Source organism: Maylandia zebra, linkage group LG23 (genome assembly GCF_041146795.1).
Source record: "Maylandia zebra isolate NMK-2024a linkage group LG23, Mzebra_GT3a, whole genome shotgun sequence".
Taxonomy (NCBI): domain Eukaryota; kingdom Metazoa; phylum Chordata; class Actinopteri; order Cichliformes; family Cichlidae; genus Maylandia; species Maylandia zebra.
In genome coordinates, this window is record NC_135188.1 from 15,437,598 (window position 1) to 15,460,784 (window position 23,187).

Consider the following 23,187-nt stretch of genomic DNA (forward strand, 5'->3'; position numbering starts at 1 on the left):
CTTTTTACTGAGGGCTTCATCTGGGGGCGGGGCCTGGAGGGAGGAGGCTGAGCTGCTGCGGCAGAGCTTCCCAAAGCAGGGTGCACGGTCTGCTCAGGAGCTCCTGCAGGAGGATCACAAGGTCCTTAAGTGATCGCACATATCTAAGTCCGAATGTGAGAGTGCGTAACTTTAATATCTCAAAAGGACCCTTCAGTCCCATATGAAACATAAAGACTGTAACTGTATAGGCTGTATAGGCTTGCTTCAGGTTAATCTCACCACACAGGCCAACAGAGTGATCCTTATCCACATGGAGGCCTATTATGACAGGTAATACAAATATCTGGTTAACCAAGACTTCTATTTGATGTGCACCTTTTGCTGCAGCAAGAGGACTTTGTTTTGAGTCATGAAAATAATTGTGTTGCAAGGTGTTTGGCGGTAGGGTGTTTCTGTGTAATCCTTTGGCATCTAATGTCCAGTTTATTAAAAATCTCCATGTATAGGATATTGTGCAATTACAATTTTACAAAATACCATGATTTATAACATATGATATAGTAATAGAACAATCAGACATGTTATGACTGTTAAATCAACCATCATCATCTATATGCTTTAACTAAACTGAGGTCAAACTTTGGCAATATTTATTTAACTGAGACAAACATGGCAGACACTTGGGATTGCAAGCAGATGCAGCTTGCAAGCCCAAGTGGCACTTGGTATTCCAGTGACTTGCTAAAGAACAATAATATTTTTGTGAAAAGACCACTGCTGCAGGAAATCCAGAAGTTGTCGGAATAGTTGTACAGTTCAAATAATGTCTAAATTATCCAATCTGTGTCTGATGTGTATGCTTTTTGCATGTGTACTATCCAAAAAGCATACAAACAGAAAAGTCACAGTATCGCTGCAATGCGATGTGAGGAATTCACAAACCATCCAACCTGATTGTACTTTAAGCCAAATCAAAGGAGCTAGTATATAAAAAATGCTGTTATGACAGCTGAATTCTATTCTAGCTGCTTTATGTTCAGGACCATTACGCATTTGAATACATTAGCGCCATCATTAATGTTGAAGAACGTCTATGCTTTTCCTACTATTTCCTACTATGTCTGCTGTGAAAAAGACCATATGCACTCAGTTTGGGTTTATTATTTATTTAAACACTCTGAAAGTGTAATGGATAGGAAATTACCGTCAGCAGATTGAGAGCAGCAGTGACGGGTTGCACTGCACAGTGTCTGAAATGCCCACTGGGTTAAAGATGCAGTCACTAAACATCTCATGAAGTCTCTCACCCCAAAAAAACATAAAGTTGTCTACCTTTTTGAATTAGTTCATTGTCACATGATGATGACTACTTAGCAAAAATTACTACTACAGGAAAGACATTAGATGTTCACTGATGGAGTAATTTGTCTGTTTTCTTTGCCTAAAGATAGTGACAAATGAAAGAAAATCCAGTTTTGGGAAGTGTTTTGGGAAAGTATCAGGCTATCAAATTTTCCCAGAACAGCTTTTAGGCCAGCTGACGCAGGACGGATGGCAGGGTAGGTATGGCACATAACTTTCATGCTGATGAAATCATTCAGTAAGCGCTCATGGCCTAAGGGCGGAGGCAGTTATCCTCCTACATGTGTTTCATCACAGGGAGTCAAATTCTGTGTTTATTTACAAGGATCCTTCACACTAGGGGGACCAAGGAACCCATTTCACCAAAACAGGCCCCAAAAGCATAACAGAGCCATCAAATCCCATCAGTGCAGAGGTCAAGGTCAAGAGATCAAGTCCTGAGGTTTTACTTTAAATGTGCCATTTGACCGGAGTGAATGTTTTTTATGGTGAATGGGAGATCTGGTGTCACCAGATAGTGATCAAAGACCACCAGAGGCCCTCAAACAAAGACAGTTTAGAGGTTACAGTGTGACTGATGTGATGCCTTTGGGCCTACATACTTTAAATTCTTTTTGTAAAGCAAAATGACAAAAAGAAAACACAAAAAAACCCTTCTCCACTCTGTGAAATATTGTTTTCCATGTGAAGTAGAGCAAACATATATATACACATATATATACATACACATACACATACACATACACACACACACACATATATATATTTTTTTATTTTTTTTATTTTTTTTTTATTTAACATTTTTAATTTTTGCCTGTCATTGTGATCATTTCATTAGAAATAAAGATAGTATTCTTATGTATTAGTTTCATATTTATCATCTCGGTCATTTGTATGTTTAAATGTTTTGAAGCGGTTTCTAATATTAGGAAGTTTTTTGTTTTTGTTTTTGTTTTCTTTTACAGCTCTCACAAGAATTTTTTTTGTCACATCCTTTTTATTTCAGCACCCTGCAACCCCCATCACAAGCACTAAACTGTGTGCGGAGCGATTCCTGCGTGTGAAATCTCTCGTACGCTGCTAAACAAACACCGAATTGCTCTGCTGTGATATCAGACTCCCAGCAAAAAGGAGATGCTGTGTGACTTGGTACAACATAAATGTCAGCTTAGTGATTCACCACTAATGAGATGGCACCTGTGACAAGAGGGAAGGAAACTTTTGTTGTGGAAAACACACAAAAACACACTGATGTGCTGCTTTTGAGAGTTGACAAGGAAACGCTCAAAGGGATCAAATTATTTTACATCTCATACATATGCATGTCTCCGTTAAAGTGTTCCACTTTGTTTATTTACACTGTGTTAGGGTTGTGAATACAGCTGAGATGAAGGGGAATAGAAAGTGTAACGGTGCATCAAAGATATGAGCAATCTGAAGCTTCTTCACTTTCCATTAATGTAACTCCCGTTCTTGACTCTTTATTGACCCAGTTGATTGCTCTACCTGTCAAGACCAACCATGCTTTTCACTAATATTGCTCTACTTTGAGTGCCACCAAGTGTCACCGCATGAAATAATAAGTGATCTTGGCTGAATTGCATTACACGCAAAAGAAAAATTACAGTTTTAGACAATCTGGGCTTGAACATGTTCATTTTTGCTGTATTGTTATTTTCTATCACTGCTGTGTGTGGTTAATGTATTCTTACAAGTAAATATAAATTACATATACAGATATGTTAAGTAATGGACTACCCATAATAAACTCTTTTGTTCGGCTTCTTTACATGATGTTTCAAGGACACAGACAATGATTTTCTTTTTATACTGGAAGGATCATTTCCTTTTTATGGCAAAGGTAATCTTTCAAAAGACAACAAAAGCAGATTAATGTGTTCAAAGCCAGAATGAAGACAGTAATAAATATATGCAGAATATAAAGTGGTCAAGTTTAAAGCGCAACCTTTTCAGTGTCCTTTACAAGGTGGATAAACACAAAAAATAAGTGTCTCAAAACACTGTTAGTAGTGAAGTAGAACTACAACACATATGATATCAGTATTTCAGAGTATTGTGCTTTTCCTTTGTTAACGGAACAGCAATGAAGGTTTTATGAAGTGTACTTTCACCTGACAACACACCCCCACTTTCAAACACACTGCATCTCAGTAGTCAATATTGTCAGCAGTCATCTCAGAAATATAACAACAATTAGACGCCTCCATTGTACAGGTATAGCCACTGTTCTAAAGAGGGTCAAATATTTGCTTCTGTAAGTATTGCAAAAAGACCAAAATCAGATGTACTTTATGCAAGACAAGCCTTTTTTCTCTGATAATATTTTATCTTGAATTGGGTTGAAACAATATTTTTTTGAATGAAAAGAATAAGTTATTATCACAGCGATAGTCCCCCTTGCTTTGTCCTCGGTTCAGCAATGTTTTTGGACACTCCAAACGTTTGAGCAGGGCAGGGTTGTTATTGGACTGCTGTTGACTTGGATTGCAGTGTGTTATCAGATGGAAAGAGTGAAAAGGGATTTTCTGGCCCACATTTTCTCAGTCACACAAAGGCCACAAAAAAAAGGCAAAGCCAACGTTAAAGCCTCATTCCAGCTGGCTCTTGGTACAGCACGGTGTCTTTGACTACTGACCAGGACAGCATCTCACATGTTCTCACTTTGATTTCAAATACCTATCAGTAGCAGGAAAGATGAGAGGGCTTACTGTAGAGCACTAGTTTTATGGTAAAACTGGGGGTTTTCTCCTAAATCATTGCAGAAACACATCTGATTTCTATTTAAATGTGGCCTATTGCTTTTAATTCATTTTAAAACCAAACCAAATGCTGCTAGACCACTCCAGACATCTTAAGTTAGATGAATGGATATTCCATCTGGTAACAACATATGAAGACAATAATGCAGCAGGTGAACACACAAATCTGCACATGTATTTTTTTTCTCCAAAGTAGTCAGCTGTGAAAGCATAGTAAAAGTCTTCTTGTAATGTTAATTTAACGTAGCTATTAAGCAACCAGACAGATTGGCAGCACCTCTCCCTTCGGGCATGGCCAGTAAACTTACATATGAGATTCTGAAGTCCCTCAATGTGCTCAAAAGTTTAGACTTTCATTTAGTCTGTTGTTTATTCAAAGATTTTAATTATATTCAAATTTTTCCAGGTTATTTTTTTAACTATTTAAATAAAGCTAAACAAAAAAGACATAAGAAATACATTCTGTCAATCTCACATATAGTTTAAAGGTCACCTGGGGAAAAAAATTGTTGACCTCTTAGAGATCATCTCATATCTGTTATTAAAAGACTTTCATTTTACCAGAGTTGCATTAGAGATTTCCTTGTAATTTGCAATTTTCTTTAGAAAAACAGAGTTTTGTGGTGATTTCTGTCACTCAATTTAAATGTGATGCACAACAGGAGATTTAGTAGATTTAGTTCAAAGTTTCAAAATGGGAATAAGTATTTCTTATTCCCATTTTGGACTGAAAAATAGGGTGAAAAATAAGAAATTGCATTTTATTTACACAACATAAAGTGTAGCATAATAAAAATATGGATTCTGTTGCCCTCTTATGGATGGTATAGAGCAAGGTAGGGATTTGCTCAGCATGTTTTTCTGCTCTTCAGTGAAGGAGTTAGACCATTAAAAATAGTAATACGTGCAGCACAAGCAGAGGTAAGAAAAGTGCCATCCTTTACTAAACCCTGCTCCAAGAACAGGCCATATCGGTTATTAAAAGGCAACCCGACAACATTTTTCAAGGGTTACCAAACACGAGACATTCTCAGCCCAACTACTGAGAATAAAATTAATGTAGCATGGTTATATTTCAACTCTATAGTTTTCAATTGATTTAGAATTAGAACACTTTTAATAAGATCATCATTTCCTGGCTGATTGTTGTCAGGCTTTTATTTACGCTGTGTATGAAGTTTGGGTTAGAATCCCACTGGAATTACAGGGAAAAGACGTTTATTGTCATCTGAATAGAGCCAAATATTATTTATTGCCTTATAGCTTTGGAGTTGCTACTGGATTTAGGATCATCTTAGGTGGGAATTTTAAAAAGTAAATAAATTAAAAGTTTTAAGCAAAGTAATAATGCCATCAAATTGTATTTAATGCATAAATACTCAATTTTATAAAATGGAAATATTCTAGTCATTTTGATATTAATGTAAGTTATATTAACCATCATGTCTGTCTTGATGTGTTGTTGTTTGAATTAGAGTTAATCCTGATTATTTAACATTTGCTTAGCTAATACAGAACAATGTGTCACCTAGGATCACTAAAGGTTTGGAATGTGGTAGATCAGCCTTTCCTGAAAACAATATGACAAGTACTTTTCAAGTAACATAAAGTAGCATTAAAGCTATTTGACTTCTGATTAGAAGCAGTTAAATGTGTAAACAGTGTCTGTTCCCTCACTTCTTTTGAGTTTATGTTTGTTCATTCAAAAACAAATACCCGTTGTTTCTCCTCACTTTTGAAACATGGGCAGGGCAGAACCTTTTCCTTTATGACCTCCTCCCTTCTCAACAAGCTTCCGGTAATTGTCAGGGGAACTCACACTGTGTCAGTATTTACGCTCAGATTCAAAACTCATTCTGCCTGCCTATACCTTTCACTTTCTGAACTTCCTTGCATTTGGTCTTTTATTGGTATACTGAAGACTGTTTAACACCCCTTTCTGCCTCAGTTCCTAAAAGGTCTACTTCTTGCATTTAAATTTAGTTTGATGCTATATAAATTACAATATACATGTAAACACGTGTTTTCACTTTAGACTGCAGTCAAAAATCTCTTTTACTTACAAAGATATACAAGTGAGCCTTTAAAAAAAACTAAAACCTCCAAAAAACAAACTGATGTTTATGTTCTGAGTTTACTTCCAGATGTTTAAATGACAGCCAATAATTTCATAATGACATTTAAACAGAAACGTGAATATTCCAGTTAAATAATTTGTGGGTATGTGGGACATAAAGGAAAGCAACATGCCGCCTCCTTTTGCACTCGAAGCTGTATAATTTCACCACACATTTTTGGCCATGGCTCCATCTTGTGGAAAAAAGGTGCAAGTGACTAATGTCGAATTAGTTTTATACTCCTTTTTACTGACAGGCTAAAAGACTTAAAAATACAATATTTTACAAATTACCTTAGAAAGAAAACAGGTAATATACATATAAAAATGCATGCACAAATACACTCACCGGCCACTTCATTAGGTACACTTTGGTAGTGCCAGGTTGTTCCCACTTTTGACTTCAGGACTACACTCATTCGTCATGGTACCGATTTAACAAGATGATAAAGGTAACTGAATCATTCCTCAGAGTTTTTGGTCCATACTAACATCATAGCATTGTGTAGTTGCGGCAGATTTGCAGCTACAGATCCATGATGCAAATCTCCTGCTCAACCACATCCCAGAGGTGCTCCATTGGATTGAGATATGGTGACTGAGGAGGCCATCTCAGAATAGTGAACTCATCATGTTCAAGAAACCAATTTGAGATTAACTGAGTTTTGTGACATGGTGCATTAGTCTGCTGGAAACAGCCATGAGAAGGCTATACTGAAGTCATAAAAGGAATAGCACGAGCATCAGCATCAGCAACATGGTGACCATGGAGTTTAAATGATGACCACGTGGTACAAAGGAGTCCAAGATGTAATATATCCCCTATATCATTATGCTACCTTCACGAGCCTAAACCATGGATACAAGGCTGGATGGATCCATGCTCTCTACCATCCGAATATTCCACTACTAATTGGAACTCATTAGACCAGGTAAATTTTTCACAATTTTCTAATCACAGTGGCAATTTTTTCTATATATCAGATTTCATTAGAAGCAAACTTAATGTACTTAACATGGAAGAACTTAAAAAGTGGTGGTAGGTTTACAATGCCAAAGGCAGTAAAAAACTACAAAATGTAATAAAACAAAGCAAAACAATGCTGATCTACAATCTTCTGTCCAGTTTTTGTGGAGCCTGTATAAACAGGAGCTGTAATTTCTTTTTCTTAGATGACAGGAGTGGCACCCAGTTTGAACTTTGCTAATGTAGCTCCTCTGTTTTATATAGGCATAAAGCAGTCTGGCCATTCTTCTCTGACCTCAGACATTAATAAGGTATTTTCAACCAGAAAACTGCTGCTCACTTGACATTTCTGGACCATTCTCTGTAAATCCTAGAGCGAAAATCAAAGTAGATCAAAAGATTCTGAAATACTCAAAACCAGCCTGTCTGATACCGACAATCATGCATGTTTAAAGTCACTTAAATCACCTTTCTTCCCCATTCTGATGCTCAGTTTGAACTTCAGCAGGTCATCTTCACCATGTCTACATACCTAAAAGCACTGAGTTGACCATTCAGGTTCAATAATAAGGAAAGGAATAATTAGAAAGAATATTGCCACTAAATTAATTAATGAAATAATTGAAAATTTAAAACATGCACCACTTGAATTATAAGAGCAAAGTTCTCCTTTCATTAAAAAGAGCAGCAGCAGGAAGAAGAAATTCCACCAAAGAAGCAGCAATCCACTTGTTGTGGTATAGTAGCCTACAGCCTCCACCTTTTAATAGGGGTAATTAGATTCCAGCATTTCATTTGGCACAAACTCATTTTAAACACAAGATTGGAAATATTTAAAGGGGGGGTGTTTGGTGAATTCTGGACAAATTTGTATTAAATGGCATTACACAATGAAGAAATTTGACCCAGTCCTGGCAATTTTATTGTCACTGCATAGACACACTCAAACTCATTGAAGGCTTGTTTTATTTTAATTGTTCGTACTTAATAACACCAATTTTGTTATTTTTAAATGTTAACTCAACTTCAACTTAAATTCAAGGCCTGTTTCTATTTCGCAGGAAGTAAAATTATGTCTGCTTCAGGTGATCCTTGTAAAAGTCACATTCACCTCAAGCCCTCTAATATTTTCCACTTTCCTTTCACAACTAAGAAAAGCCCTTAAAACTGTTTACTATTGATTAGAAATTATAATGTCTCGTTGCATTTCAAAAAAGTACAAAAAAAATTAAATGAAAACTTTGAGTAAAGGCGCGTAATTCAAGTTGTTTCCTTATAAATATACTTTTTTAAAAAAAACACGAAGACGATAGACAAAATCGCTTAATAAATCAAGTAGACGTAACGCAAGGGATGTTCGCTGCTGAGAATTGTTTTGTAGCTTAGTTCTGTTTAATGAAGGCAAATTTCCCGTTTCTGAGTCAGCCCGTAAACTCATCGCTCCGCCCAGATCCCGGTTTTGTGTTCCCGGTGAGCCACAGACACGTTTCCCCCCACAGTTACCACAAGTCCGCAGCCTGCTTTCGCAGGCTCACAAACCAGGCGAGTGGCATTATTATTTGCAGGAGTTGCTCAGCGGAAGCAACCGATAATGTACTGGGATGTTATCGAGTTACCATTTTGTTGGGAACGCTCAACATAAATCTGTAACTCATGGTTTAAAGAGAAAAACAGTTAGCTAAACACTTTGCAGGAGGCTGTGTGACGGTGATTTTAATGTCATTTTTTAAAAACTATTTCAAAGAAAAACACGGGTAGGTAGGTAGAATATAGGCCAATCAAGTCTGGAGTCTTGAGCAGAGGTGTATAAATTTGAAGTGGTTGCCTTAGAAACGTCCACAACCGAAGAGTTGAACGCAGGATTCCGCGAAATCTCGTAAGGTAATGTTTGTTAGTACGACAAAGACGACGACTAAGGTAGTAGTGATGATAACCAGAGCAAACTTGTATTATGGTGGTTGGTGAATTTTTATTTCCCAATATGTTGGACTTATATAAAAGTCATCAAACTGATAGGAAGACTAATGAAACGTGACCGCTTCTAAACACTTCGGTTATTAGCGCGCTTAGCCGCGTTAAATGCTTGCCTAAAGCGACTTGCGTTGAAAAGAAGAAAATAATTTACAGACTAGCTGTTAAGGTTTGTTTTTTTTTTTGTGCAAGATTCAACTGCTAAAATGTGCAGAGATGAAAAATACAAAGCGTTTAACTTTCTAGCGCTGACGACCAAACTCATCCGGGAGCATTAGCACATCATCAAGGTTGTTAGTGCATAAAATACAAAATGCTACTACTTAAATTGCTCCGTTAGTACGCGGCAACTGTGGTTATTTTATTTGGTATAGTACACCGACTGTTGGTAAGGTTAGCAGGCAGGCGGACTAACCGGTGGGCGTGACTGAAGCTGGTTTTTTAAATGTGCCTGCCATTTATTGGTTTGACAGAGAGGGCGAGAGACGCACTCCTGTGCATCTCTCCAAGATCTTGGCTGCTCGTTGCTTAAAAGCAGGTGACGTGAAGCACTTTAATCTATGAAAAAAAAGTAACACAGGTTGACCAGGAATCAAACTAGGTAATTCCCAGTGATCTGTTGGCTGATAACTTGGCATCTGGTGTGTCAGAGAAAATAAAACCAGTAAAGAACAAAAGGCGTGAATGCCTTAAAAAATTTTAATCTACTGCAGATAAACGGTATCTGAAAATCATGCAATTAAATTATTTCTCAGAGATGCATCTGGATCTTCTGTTGATCCATCTACTGCCTCATCAGAAATGCTGATGGAATGTTGGGTGTTTGGTTCAAATCATCATTATTATCTACAAAGGAGGTCAGCAGAGAAATACTTAGCTTGCAAACATGAGCAAAATCCAGAATCCTGTCACCTATACATGTATAATTTGCAATCCAACATATTTCCTTCAGCACACAGTTTACAACTGTGAATCTGTACATCATCATCATTACACAGATCTTTAGTCACCACATTTACAAATTACTTTCCCAAGCACATTGAGGGGACAAATTCAGTTATGGTACATATGTTTGTAGAAGCCATTATCCTCTTTTTAATGTTGAATTCAGTGTCACACTGAATAACTTGAACAGGCCCTGAATAACTGCTGGCAGCCAGCACTAAAAGGAAACCGCAACTAAGTGATTAATAAGACCATTTCCAGTAATCCAGTGTATGTTTAACTATTTAGAATGCTCATTAATGTATGATTGAAAAGGATGGGTAACAATACCCCAACGTATCAGACCCACATAGTGTACTTAAAGGATGCAAACATACTGTTGCTTCATCTGAAGTAAAATGTGCACTGGAGCAGTTTTGGAGAGATGCTGTAGATGGCAGTATTACATGTGTCTAGCACAAATGAGCCTCTCCTAAGCTTCCATTCTTAAAGAAATATTTAAAAAAAAACAACAACAAATATTTCTTTTCTGTTTGGATTCTGCTATAAATCTAAGAAGTGTTTGTACATACTCATTTTCTGCTGAAGAGACTATAGTTGTTAGACTCATTTATTGATATTAAGGTTTTTTTAAGAGAAAAAAGATTCATCCTTTGCAGCTTTATCTTTTTTTTCATACAGTGGGTAAATTAAGTATCAAACACTTCATCAAATTTCTAAATAAAGATCTATCTAAAGGTGCTATTGACATGAAATTCTCACCAGAAATTTGCAACACATCCAGTCCATACATGCAAAGAAATCCAACCATGAATGTCCATAAATTATGTGTAAAAATGAGAAATGACGCAGGGAAAAGTATTGAACGCACTTAATGAAATTTTTTTGAAAACTTAATTTGTTTGATACTTTTTACAAAAAAAGGGAGGGGCTGTTCTTCCACACAGTCGTTAAATCCTGCAGGTTTCCCTGGGCCCCTGCTTTGAACTCTGACCTTTAGTTCTTTCCATAGATTTGGATTCAGGTCGAGTGATTGGCTTGGCCGTCCAAGCAGCTTAATTTTCTTTCCTTAAACCAATTGAGTTTCCTTGGCTCTGCATTTGGTATCACTGTCTTGCTGAAATGTCCACCCTTGTTTCAGTTTCATCATCCTGGTAGATGGAAACAGATTTTAATTAAAAATGTCTTGGTAATTTTTTCCATCCAACAGACCCACACCATGATATCCCCACCTCCAGATTTCACTATTGGTGTTTTGGGCTAATAGAAAGTGCCCTTTGACCTCCAAACATGGCGTGTATTGTGGCATCCAAAGAGTTCAATTTTGGTCTCATCTGACCACACTATATTTCCCCAGTATTTCACAAGCTTGTATAAATATTGTTCAGCAAAATTTAAAAGTGCTTCAACATACAATAGAGTCTTCCATGGTAAATGCACATACAGGCCATGGCAGTTCGTTTCATTACTTACTGTTTTCTTCAGAACCATTGTACCTGCTGATTCCAGGTCTTTTCACAAGTGGTCCTTGGCTCTTGGACAGCTGGTAGTTCTTTTCACTGCTCTGTCTAAAATCTTGCCAAGAACACCTGGTTGTGGCTGGTTCATGTTTAAATGGTGTTCTTTCCACTTCCAGATTATGGCCACAACGTTGCTTACTAGAACCTTCATTCATTTAGAAATTGTTTTGTAAACAATGCCATCAGTATGTTTTGCAAAAACAAGGTTGCAAAGGTCTTAAGTGCGATCAATAGTTTTACATATCAAGGGATGTTTCTTGTGTAATGACTACTACTACTACTTCTTTTTTTTTTTTTATATATTATTTGGCTGTGTGATACTTTGGTAATGAAACCTCTTTTTATAGGCCTTCAGTTGGGACTGCAAATTAATATTAGCTGATAAAGAGGCAGGCTTGCTTTCTAATTACTGATAGATTTCAGCTTGGGTCATGACGTCCATACCCGTTTGCACCTCTCTTTCTTCATGTGTTCAATACTTTTCCCTGTGTCATTTCTCATTATTACACATAATTTATGGATATTTATGGTTTGACTTCTTTGCACGTGTGAAATGGATGGATTGTTACTGACATCTTGGGGGAATTTCATGAAAATGGCATCTTTCGAAATATATTTACTTAGAAAACTGGTGACATGTTCAATACTTAATTTTACCTTTATGTATTTGGCATGTCTTCAATTTTATATCAAGAATATGAATGCTATAGCAGTCACGGGGAGTATTAATGCTCAATATAAATTTTTAAGAATTTAGGGGGTCGAGAGACTAGTTTGCGACATTCTTGTAGTAAAGTAGTTTTGTTATATTATTGTTGGTTTAATCAGCAGATGCTTTCCTTTTTTCACTTGACATGTAGGAAAACGTGGTACGAGCATCGAGTTTCTGCAAAGCAATTTTCAGGTGGCTTTACCCCTGCATGCAATTTGGATATCGCAATGTCTGAAGGGAACGTCGGCCCCCCTGTGAGTGGAAATCCCCCTCCACCAGAGGTCATAAATTCCAAGAGGCCTGGACGTGTAACCAATCAGCTACAGTATCTGGAGAAGGTGGCGCTCCAAGCTTTATGGAGGCATCAATACTCATGGCCTTTTTATCAGCCAGTGGATGCAGTGGCACTGTGTCTCCCAGTAAGTAGTAAAATTGTAGTTGTAGCACTGCAGTAAGACTGCAGTCATGTGTATTTAATGTTTGAACCTAAAACTGTCTTCATGAGCCACACTTCAGAAAGGCATGTTTTCATGTTCATGTCTTTGTCTTCAGGATTATTATACAATTATTACAAATCCAATGGATCTTGGCACCATTAAGAAGCGGCTAAAGAATAGTTACTACTGGCAAGCAGTTGACTGCATAGAAGACTTCAATATTATGTTCACCAACTGCTATGCGTACAACCAGGTAAGATGATAATAGTTATGTTGCTGTATGATACCAAAATATAACCACAAAGCACATTTCATATTCCTTCACAGAAGCAAGATGTACAAAAATCAGAAGTAGTCCTACAATGAAAAAAAGCTGGACAAAAAAATAACAAAGTCACACTTTTGTTTTGTGTAACTTTTGGTGCTTAACAGTATTGGAATGCATCTCAGCAGTTTAAACTGTCACAAAAGCACATTTGCCTTTTTTTCCTATTTAATGCATCATTTGTCTTTCCACAGCCTGGGGATGATATTGTCTTTATGGCAAAAACCCTCGAAAAGCTTTTTCTGCAGAAACTTTCTAAAATGCCGCAGAAAGAGTTTGTGGTAGAAGTCACTACAAAGGACCTACAAAAAGGGAAACACTCTAATGCAGGTATGTTGCATGCTCCTAACTAGTAATGCAGGGTCATTTTGTCCTGTCTTATAATTTTTATAAAATTTTAAATGAGAAAGAGAAACTTCAAAAATGATATTACGATGTTACCACAGGAAGATATTAAAATTGCACTGATTTTGTTCACCATATAAAATTTTGTTCATGTTTAACTTTATCACCTGTGATGCAGATGCATTAAAGCACCGATCCCTCATGTCAGAGGTTGTTCTTCAGCAGACTGTGACAGTCATTCCTCCAGATGTCCCTCAGTCGAGCCTACCCATCCAGCTCTCTGCACAAACTGACTCAACACTAAGCACTGAAATGGTTTGCGAGCAACTTTCAGAATATACATAAAATCATGCAGTGTTCTATTTAAGTAAAATGTGAGATAAACGTTTTACATAAACTTAGCTGTACTAGTAACGGTTCCTTATGCGATTGTCTAACCAAAGACCTCAAACAGTGCATGCATTTAGTATAGTAAGTGCATCATCGCATATAGATGATCATCATTAACGAATGATGTCAGAAGCTATTAATCATATTTATTACTGATTGTTTTTGTGCCTTAAAACAAACTTTTAAATGTCACTTTTGTTATTTGTGTCCCACTGCTTTTTTCCTTTTTTTAATATCTAGAGCAAAAAAGGTCTCAAGCGGAAAGCAGACCCCACCACCACCTCAGTGATCACCAGCAGTGAAGTCTCCCCTGCTGAACATTCAGCACCTTGTATGCTGATCTCCCACAGAGGCAGTGGAAGGCCCATCAAGCGTCCTAAGAAAGAATTGCCTCTCATTGAGGCCAAGAAGGTCAGACTGTCTGAGCAGCTCAGATGCTGCAATGACATCCTGAAGGAGCTGCTCTCAAAGAGGCACTCTGCATATGCATGGCCCTTTTATGTGCCAGTCGATGCGGTTGCTTTGGGTTTGCATGACTACCATGATATCATCAAGCATCCCATGGACCTGAGTACTATCAAGGTAAAATGTCTGAGCTGATTAACTGAAGCATGTAATGTGATTTTCAGTATATGGTAGATCAGTTTTCTCAACAAAAATGTTACTTCCTCAGAAAAAGATGGATCAAGGAGAGTACGGAAATGCAAAAGTGTTTGCTGCCGATGTTCGCTTGATGTTCTCCAACTGTTACAAATACAATCCACCTTCAAATGAGGTGGTACACATGGCAAGAAAACTTCAGGTACAGTTTATCAATTTATTGATTTCTTAAATCAGTAGGACAATATTTAAATGTAAGTTATGTTTTATGTTTACCTTCACATGCATTTTGCATGTCCTTAAAGCCGCATTCACATCGAATGAAATTCACTTGTCCGACATTGGTTGGTTGCTTATTGTTGGTCACTAGTTGATATGTCTTTTAATTACATGCCTTAAAGTTGTACCCGCACACCTCAGCTTGCAAAATGGCATCGGCTTCCTGTTATCCCTGGTTGCCAAATTGCTGCTGGTTGCTTCCTCCGGGGATGGGGCTCTGGGCCTAAAAAGCAAATGTGTTGTAGGTGCTAAACTTGAAATCTCCTCCTCCTCCTGAGCAGATTCCCACTTAAGTGATTTATCTGCTGTTTGCTGACTTCTGAGAACATTGCAGTTAACAAGTGTTATATGATTTGAAACCGTTTACAGTGTTGTATCATCATGAGCCACATGTACAAGACACTAAACAGAAGCACAACAACAGCATGCTTATTATATGTTAGAGTGCGTCTTAGCAGTAACTTGTTCCACACATACACCTTTTGAACCAGTTTAAATTGAACTCTTAAAAACACCCCCAGATAAATAGTTTTTCACTTAGTTGCAGCTGCAAAATGTTAAAAAAAAAAAAACTAGTGTGGACTTTTAGGAGGAAAGTGTCTTTGCTTGTCTAACTATCCTGTGATTATGAGCACTTTTTGTACAATAGGGGTGGTTTACAATTTCTTTGTGCATGATGGAGCATTTTTGCCACTAATCATCCCCCCAAAAAACAAAACAAAAGGCCTTCAAATACAACTTGCTTTGACATGCCCCTGTAACAGTTGTATAGACTAACCTATGTCAGTTGACGAATTACAGTTGGTGTAATTGCTAACAATACTGCAAAAATATTTTGTTTTAACAGGAAGTTTTTGAGGCCCGGTATCTGAAGCTTCCACATGAAGCAGAGTCCTATCAGACATCACATCAGCAAGAAAAGGGAAAAGGAAACCGAAATGGAAGTCTGTCAACTTCAGAAAGTTCTGACAGCAAAAGCTCATCATCTGAGGAAGAATTTTCATCAGAAGGGAGAGCCATTCTGCTTGCCAATCTGGAGGATCAGGTCAGTATTGCGCACACAGTAACAAGCAAGCTTTGAGAAATAAATTACTTCAGTGCTCTATAGTTAACTTAAATGGCTCGCTTTTCAGTTGAAGGCTGTCAGTGAGCAGCTGAAGAAGTTTGTCCAGGATCCCATGATGAAATCAAGGAAGAGAGAAAAGCTGAAGAAGGAAAAGAGATCAAGGGAAAAGGATATAGCTCAACTAAAGAACAAATCCTTTAAATACAAATCTGTTGTTCAAAGTATCGCACCCAGCAGGAGCTCTTCCTTGTAAGTGAACCCCACTTAATCAATCAATATTTTTGTATTTTTTACCTAACATAAACTGTTGGGCTGTGTATGCTACTATATAAACGAAATATAAATATTTCATATGTATGTATAGGAAAGAAACCAGACCTCCTAATCTCCGTGAATCCATGAAAGATGAGGGTTCAGCCCCATTGGCACCAATTACTTACCAGGAGAAGAAACAGTTAAAACTGGACATCAACAAGCTGCCTGGTGACAAACTGGGCAAGTTGGTGAAAATCATCCACACCAGGGAGTCTTGTCTGCGAGATTCCACTCTGGAGGAGATTGAAGTTGACTTTGACATGCTCAAGTCTTCCACACTGCGAGCTCTGCAGAGGTTCGTCGCAGAGTGTCTGACTAAATCCATCAATGTAACAAGTAAGTACAGCGTGACTTAATCAGAAAATACAAGTTAGTCTGCTAAACTTGAAGTGTCTTTACAGTGACAGTGCTTGCTTATCAGGTCAAGCAGTCAAAATCTGTCCAGTAATGATAAAAGAAATATTAGGTTTAGTATATGCTTGTCTTTATACATACAGTACAAGTCAAAGGTTTGGACACAACGCAACAACTCATTTAATGGCTTTTGTTTATTTTTACTACTTTCTGCCTTTTAAATACACGCTGAAGACATCAAAAATATGAGGCAAAATGTATGGAATCATGTAGCATAAATAAACTCCGGCTTTTAAGGTGTCGTGGATAAATACAACAAAATAAAACTAGCACCGGTACAGAAGAAAATAAGATTTATTCATAACACAAGTGAAAAGACCCAGGAAGACCGAGTTAACGATAAAAACGATAACAAAATAATGCTAAAAAACAATAAAAACCCTGAAAAACATACATTTCACACCCGAGCCTCACGACCCGGTACCAAACGACTCCGGTCCGTGGCCCGGGGGTTGGAGACTGCTGCACTATATGAATATTCTCAGTAGTTACAAACCAAAATTCTGCTCCACAAATGTATCTAGCATGAATTTTTCAAAAAATGGCTGAAGAGTAGATTAAAAAAAAAAAAAAGTCTGTCCAGTCTGGAAAATAATGGGAATTATACTGATATTTTTCTACTTATCAACACAAACTGATAAAATTATAGTATTTACAGCAAAATAATTAAACAATAAAAACAATGTTATGTTAAATAGAAACATAATTTTTCAATTCTGTTGTTGATGACCTGTATGTCGTGCTTCTCAGAAAAAAGACCCAAGCCCACAGGAGCAATCCAGACTGCAAAACTAAAGTATGGCGGAACGTCTCAGACTGTCGGCAAAGACCAGCACTTAACTGGTAAAAAGAGGTCATCAGGTAAGAAACAGATTTGTTGCAATGGTACTTCCACGTGTGAGACAGTGTAAAAATGTCAGTCTTGTGTTAACAGCTCAAGTCGTGGCCTCTCCTGGTCTCAGCTGCTCCTCAAGTGGGAGCAGCAGCAGCAGCAGCTCATCCGACAGCAGCAGCTCATCCGACAGCAGCAGCTCATCCGACAGCAGCAGCTCATCCGACAGCAGCAGCTCGAGTAGTCTTTCTACCGCCTGTGATGCCAGGGACACTGAATCAGGTCTGGTGCTGTCTTCAGCTTCTCCATCTCTTTTTCCCCTTCTTTCTTACATGGGTGCCTTTTTTCATTAATTTGTTTTATTTATTTATTCAATTATAAAGGTCTCTTTTCTTTTTTCTTTACATTTCATACACACCTTTTTGTAATCTGCTGACATGGATGAGTCCTGCATGTTTGTACCAATGACAGCTGCAGTAAAGTCTCGGTCTTTTGGGGGGTATTTTTTTTTATTGTTTTAGTAGGCACTGAAGTGTGTTGCATAATAGTGGTGCCATTAAACAGAAAAAGCATAACTCATAAAGTAAATTTATGCGAGGCTGAAAAACGGCATCTCTGATGGGCGATTGGTGCAGTCAGGCATGTGTGCTCTCTCTGATGACAGGGTCTTATTGCTTTTTTTTCTCTCTTTTTTTTTTTTTTAAGGAAAAAATAAATGAGAGCTTATGTAACAAACTATTCTTATTTTATGCTGCCAAGATATCTCAAATAGCTCTTTTTTCATGATGTTTGAACAGGAAACTTTAAGAGGCTGTAGCCTAAATTAAAGAAGTAAAAAATCTAATCATATGATGAATCCTGCTTCTGGGCCCAAACTACCCTGCGTTTAATAAGGCTGTTTAACCTGTTTTAATGCTTTGTATCTTGTTCTTTTAATCTCAAAAACCCCCTAAAAACAGTCAGTGATCACTGTCAGCCTCTCTCGCTTTTTATTACCGCTATTCATTTCAAAGCTCAGTTTTTAAAACCTTACGATGTAACTACAGCCCAGCCCATGCAGCAGTATATGAATGACTAACCTCGTATTGCAGATGGATTATCTCATTTGTTCTCCTGACTGAAGTTTGGTCCATTTACAGCATCCTGCCATGCGACTGCATTTGTCCCTAACCATCGGGAACCCTCACGTTAACTTTTATCGAGTGGGAAAAAGTTAGCATTCATCCTCCAGCTTCACTGTGTTTATGTTATGCTAACGTAGCTGTGTCGCTAGCGATCACGTAGCACATCATTAAATACCAGCTAGCGAAACTTCATTAACCCTATTTGGGCAACCACCTGCTTAAAAGTCCAGGTGAAAAAATGAATAATTAATTAACACTTGGAACTATTTAGCTTTTCTTGAAGGTTGTGTGAAAAGCAAATTGTTATAAATTTCACGGTGTCTTGTTTTTCCAATTTATGGCACAAAATGAGTTATTATTGTCAATGTTTTTCAGTGCTGAAAAAGAGGAAGCGGAAATCTAAAGACCATTGCCAAAAGGTTAACAAAAAGGTAAAAAGATTCTCTTTTTTCTTTATTCAATAGATCAATGTAAGCTGGCGGGTTACATTGATAAGTAAGACTGTAATTTCTTGTGTCAAAGGTGAGACATGCTGCTGGTAAACAGATGTTGGGAGGAGCAGATTTGACGAAAGCATCCGTCAAGACCAGTCAGCTTCTTGCTAATGGGCAGTCTGTAAAGAAAGCAAACAGGGAAGGACATCCAGCACAGCACGATGCAGCGCTAACCTTTGATGACTTCACTTTATCGCCTCCAGGTAATGTTTTTGTCTTTACAAATGCAACATTTGTCCAAAAGTAAAAAAAGATTTACCAGCCTCTTGAAAAGATCTTTCCACAAGATTCTTTATTTCTCAGGACTAACAGTTTTCCCACCATGAAAAGTACAGTAACAGTTATCTGATTTTACCACCACCCATTTACCTGGTAGGCCAGACAAAGAACTAGCGCCTCCTTACCCTCCCCCCGCTCCTGGTTTGGAATATAATACTCATGCTTGCCTTTAGTTGGTTTTACTCAATAGTAGCACGTGTGTTTAAATAAATGTGCAGAAATCTGCTTCTTGTGTCATTGTAATGAGTTGAGAATGAATTCCTGTAATTTACTGTTTGTCCAGATTTGTCTGCACTTTTATCCCCCATGGGATCTCCCGTAGAGCTACTGGACTGGGCTGCTGCAAGATTTGAGGTACGTCAAAAAAGGCACATTTCTGCACACAAAGGCAACTTTTACAAAATCTGCTTTGTAACAGCTTTTGGGGTAGATATTAGATACATGTTTTATCATATGTTAGGAAATATGTGTAGGCATGTGCTGCAACTACTATGAACAGGCCAACGTCAGTACCAGCAGCTGATTTAAAAAAATAACGTGCCTGAAATGATAATGAAGAGACCTTTATTAAGAACGTGTAGTCTAGCAGAATCTGCCATCTTTCCCAGCAGCAGTTTACTATTGCATTATGTAGGGATATGTTTTGTTTGTTTGGGGTTTTTTTCTCAGCAATTTGGAGCCTTCATAATTTGAGTGTATGAGTTAGCCACGTGGAAAAAACTGCACCCACCCATTCCATGTGTCATAGTTGAAAGCTATGGTTTTTAAACAAAATTTTGCTTTTCCTGCAGGGTCCAGTGCTGTCCCCTCTTGGAGACAGCCCCCTGCAATCCAAAGACGAAATAACACCCAGTAAGTCGCTTTAAATCACTTATTATTACATCACCATCTTTAAAAACTACCGTTTTCTTCATAATGTTAGGAAATGTTAACTTTATTATTGCAGATTTCAGATACACTGCAGATCTTCCTGACAAGCAGTTGATTAATGTGCCTAACACTGATGCTGCGAGTAAATCTGCTGAGGGTGAAAAACCCCAAATTCCCAAAAAGGTTGGTTTAATACTCCAGAAAACTGTCATGATCATTTATCTTACTTTTATGTGCTGATATAGCTGGAAATTATATCAATGTTCAAGGATGTGCTGCTTTTTATGTGCATTATTCATTAGAAAGTGGTGCAAATACTTTCAAATGTGGTGTTTCCACCACCAGAAGGCATTAAATTATTACAACTTAACTTTTTTTTGTGTTTTTTCCCTCTAGTGGCCAAAACCTAGCTGGTTGATGCCAACAAATGCACACCAATGTTTGAAGTGAATGTATCTAAACATTGTGATTTTCCTTGCTTAGGATATTGTGGTGAAAAACACCGAGCCTTGGGTGAGATTGGGAAGACCGAGAGAGAGGGTGATGCTACCTCCAAACAATTCCTCAAAAGGGACCTTCCAGATGTTTCGTGAAAAACTACTGAAAAAGAAATTGTTGGATGAAAGCAAAAAGATCGAGGCTCCTGAAAAGACCAGGTGTTCACACAGTTAATAGTTAAAGCATTCGATGTGAATTTAAATTAATAGGTAGATTTAATTAAGTTGTCAGGCATACAGTTGTTGCCTTTTGGCCAAAGTTTTAAAGATGCCAAAACTACTGAGTGCCTGTATTAGTTGCTATAAGCCAAGATATATATTTTTTTCTCTGAAAACATAATAATTGATTTAAAGAGAGCAAAGTCAGTAACTTGGGTATTCTCCTTCTAGTCTACAAGTCCCATGTAAATCAGAACAAAACCCACAGCCTGTTAAGGAAGTTTCGGGTTTGCCTGGAAGTATTTGCACAGAAGGTCCCTTGGATGCTCCCAAACATGTTGAACAGCAAAGGTCTAAAAAAAGGCAACCTCTAATCACACAGTCGTCTTTAGATAAAGAAAGAGAGCGGGCCCGCAGAAGAGCGCAGGAACGTCGCAAGCGAGAAGCAGTGAGTACCTTCTGTATCTGTTTCAGTGATCCATTTGTATCATTTCATTTGATTTTGGTAAAAAATATCATGTTAAACTGTATTGCTGTTTGTTTTTCTCTTTTATATAGATGACTGGTATCGACCTAACATTGCAACGGGATGTCATGACTAGATTTGAGCTTGACCTTTAAACTGGGCGGAGATTTATCTGAAACGTGTTTGATGTCTTGATAGTTTTTTTTCCCTTTGATGCCCTGTACATGTCATTAAACCTAATAAAATAAATGCTTCATTTGTGGGGGTGGTAGTAATTTGAGCCCTTTTCAAACATCATTTCATCATACTGTTAAGAGTTAATTTTGTTAATGTTCACGCAGAGAGTTTGATCGGACATGTCAGCGATGGAGGAAACCACAGTATACACACAATGTTTCCACTTTTGCAACAAGCATATTTTAATATGCTCGTCTTTATTTAGTGGAGTAGTTGGAAAAAAATTTTTTTAGTTTTCTCTGCACGGTATGTCCTTCTGTTTGTTTTATAGTGCTGCTGAGAGGATTAAAAGAGGAACATTTTAATCTTAATGCACTTTTGAAACTAAACTGTTGAGATACAAATGCTATTATGTACATGTTATTGCATCCCAAAGATGTGGGAAAGACCTGGCGAGATTGATGTTGTAAGCATTACGGAAACCTGACCAGGTGCTCTTTGGCACAACTTGACAAAATGTTGAGGCGCCATCAGGTGAATGTAAAGTCGTGCACATCTTAAAGGGGCTTTAAGTGCAAATGGATTTAGTCCTTACTTAGCATTTGATAAATGCCTGCACTAGTGCCCTCTGGATTTTCGCCTGACTAGGGTTAAAGTGCCTTCATAAAAGAGTTATGTTTTTCTCTACTGTTCAGAGGTAAGATATGCACAGTAAGCTAGTTCATATCCCATGTACTGCAGTTTCAATGCCACCTTGTTGCATTGTCTACTTAAACATGCAGCGGTTGTTCTGGTATTATATGTTAATGTCCTGTAAGTGTTTACCATGGTTTTGTTAATACTGACTTAAATATACTTGAAATGTAAACAGAACACTGTAGCATGTTTACACACTGACTTTTTTCTTCTTTCTTAAATATTCTTGGATTTTTTTATTTTTTTATTTTTTTTTTTAAACTGAGCCAGGAAAAAATATTATAGTACCAAAGTTTTCTTTGTGCAATTGACTTCTCAGTTCCTTGAGTACTTGAAATGCCAAATATTGTGTTAGCTGTACATGCAAGGCACTTTGTTATTCATGCAGTTTTTTCTTACTCAATAAACCTTTTTCACTAAACAGTCTGGATCACTTTATCAAAATATCAGGTTACTGCACAGATGCAGTTTACTCATAATGCAGATGATCCCCATAAATCCATACAAGAGCTAATCATATGGTTACCAGCATGCACCACAACCACTAGTAAGTTTTCTTTCATTTAGTTCTGGTTGCTGTGCTGCATGTCATGTCAGAGTGCAAAATAAAACCCAACTGCTGGCAGGGCAAATTAGCTAAAGGTATATTATTTAAACAATTTAATCTCCACACACAATCTTCTACACTAATTATTTATTAACTTGATGAAATATGAAGGAGCTTGACGTGTGTGTGTGTGTGTGTGTGTCAAGTTCACATTATTTATGCTGTCACGGATAAAGCTACACACGAAATTATTAAACTTGAACTTTTATATTGTGCTTGATATTTAGCCAAGCACAGAATATATACTTGTTAATGTTTTCATGAATACAGAAACATATCTAAGAACTGTTTCCATTCTTTGTTAAAATCAACCACATGTTCTTTGGAGTTACTATTCATAACTGCATTGGTAATAGTGCAGTCATGAATATTGATAATCCATTAATTAGTGATGAGTTTTTGATAAATCAATTGGATTTAATTATAGATGAGGTTATTCTCTTAAATGCATTAAAATTAG

The 23,187-nt window shown here is 37.4% G+C and overlaps 1 protein-coding gene across 4 annotated transcripts; it reads left to right on the forward strand.

Annotated features, from left to right (window-relative positions):
* Positions 1 to 8,550: 8,550 nt before the first annotated feature.
* brdt (bromodomain, testis-specific) lies at positions 8,551 to 21,509 on the forward strand. 4 transcript variants are annotated; one of them, XM_012919498.4, is made up of 20 exons: positions 8,551 to 8,677; positions 12,504 to 12,774; positions 12,908 to 13,045; positions 13,312 to 13,447; positions 13,641 to 13,777; positions 14,093 to 14,434; positions 14,526 to 14,654; positions 15,579 to 15,776; positions 15,865 to 16,046; positions 16,162 to 16,448; positions 17,277 to 17,387; positions 17,461 to 17,640; positions 18,858 to 18,913; positions 19,005 to 19,179; positions 19,539 to 19,609; positions 20,047 to 20,107; positions 20,202 to 20,308; positions 20,609 to 20,781; positions 21,013 to 21,229; positions 21,340 to 21,509. In XM_012919498.4, the coding sequence occupies exons 2-20, from the start codon at positions 12,583 to 12,585 to the stop codon at positions 21,400 to 21,402; spliced, it is 2,955 nt and encodes a 984-aa protein (XP_012774952.3). In that variant the 5' UTR covers positions 8,551 to 8,677; positions 12,504 to 12,582; the 3' UTR covers positions 21,403 to 21,509. The 4 variants fall into 4 exon arrangements, with proteins under 4 accessions (XP_012774952.3, XP_076736586.1, XP_012774951.3 ...); XM_076880471.1 differs by having other exon boundaries at positions 8,632 to 8,749; XM_012919497.5 differs by lacking the exon at positions 8,551 to 8,677 and adding an exon at positions 8,802 to 9,124.
* Positions 21,510 to 23,187: the final 1,678 nt, after the last annotated feature.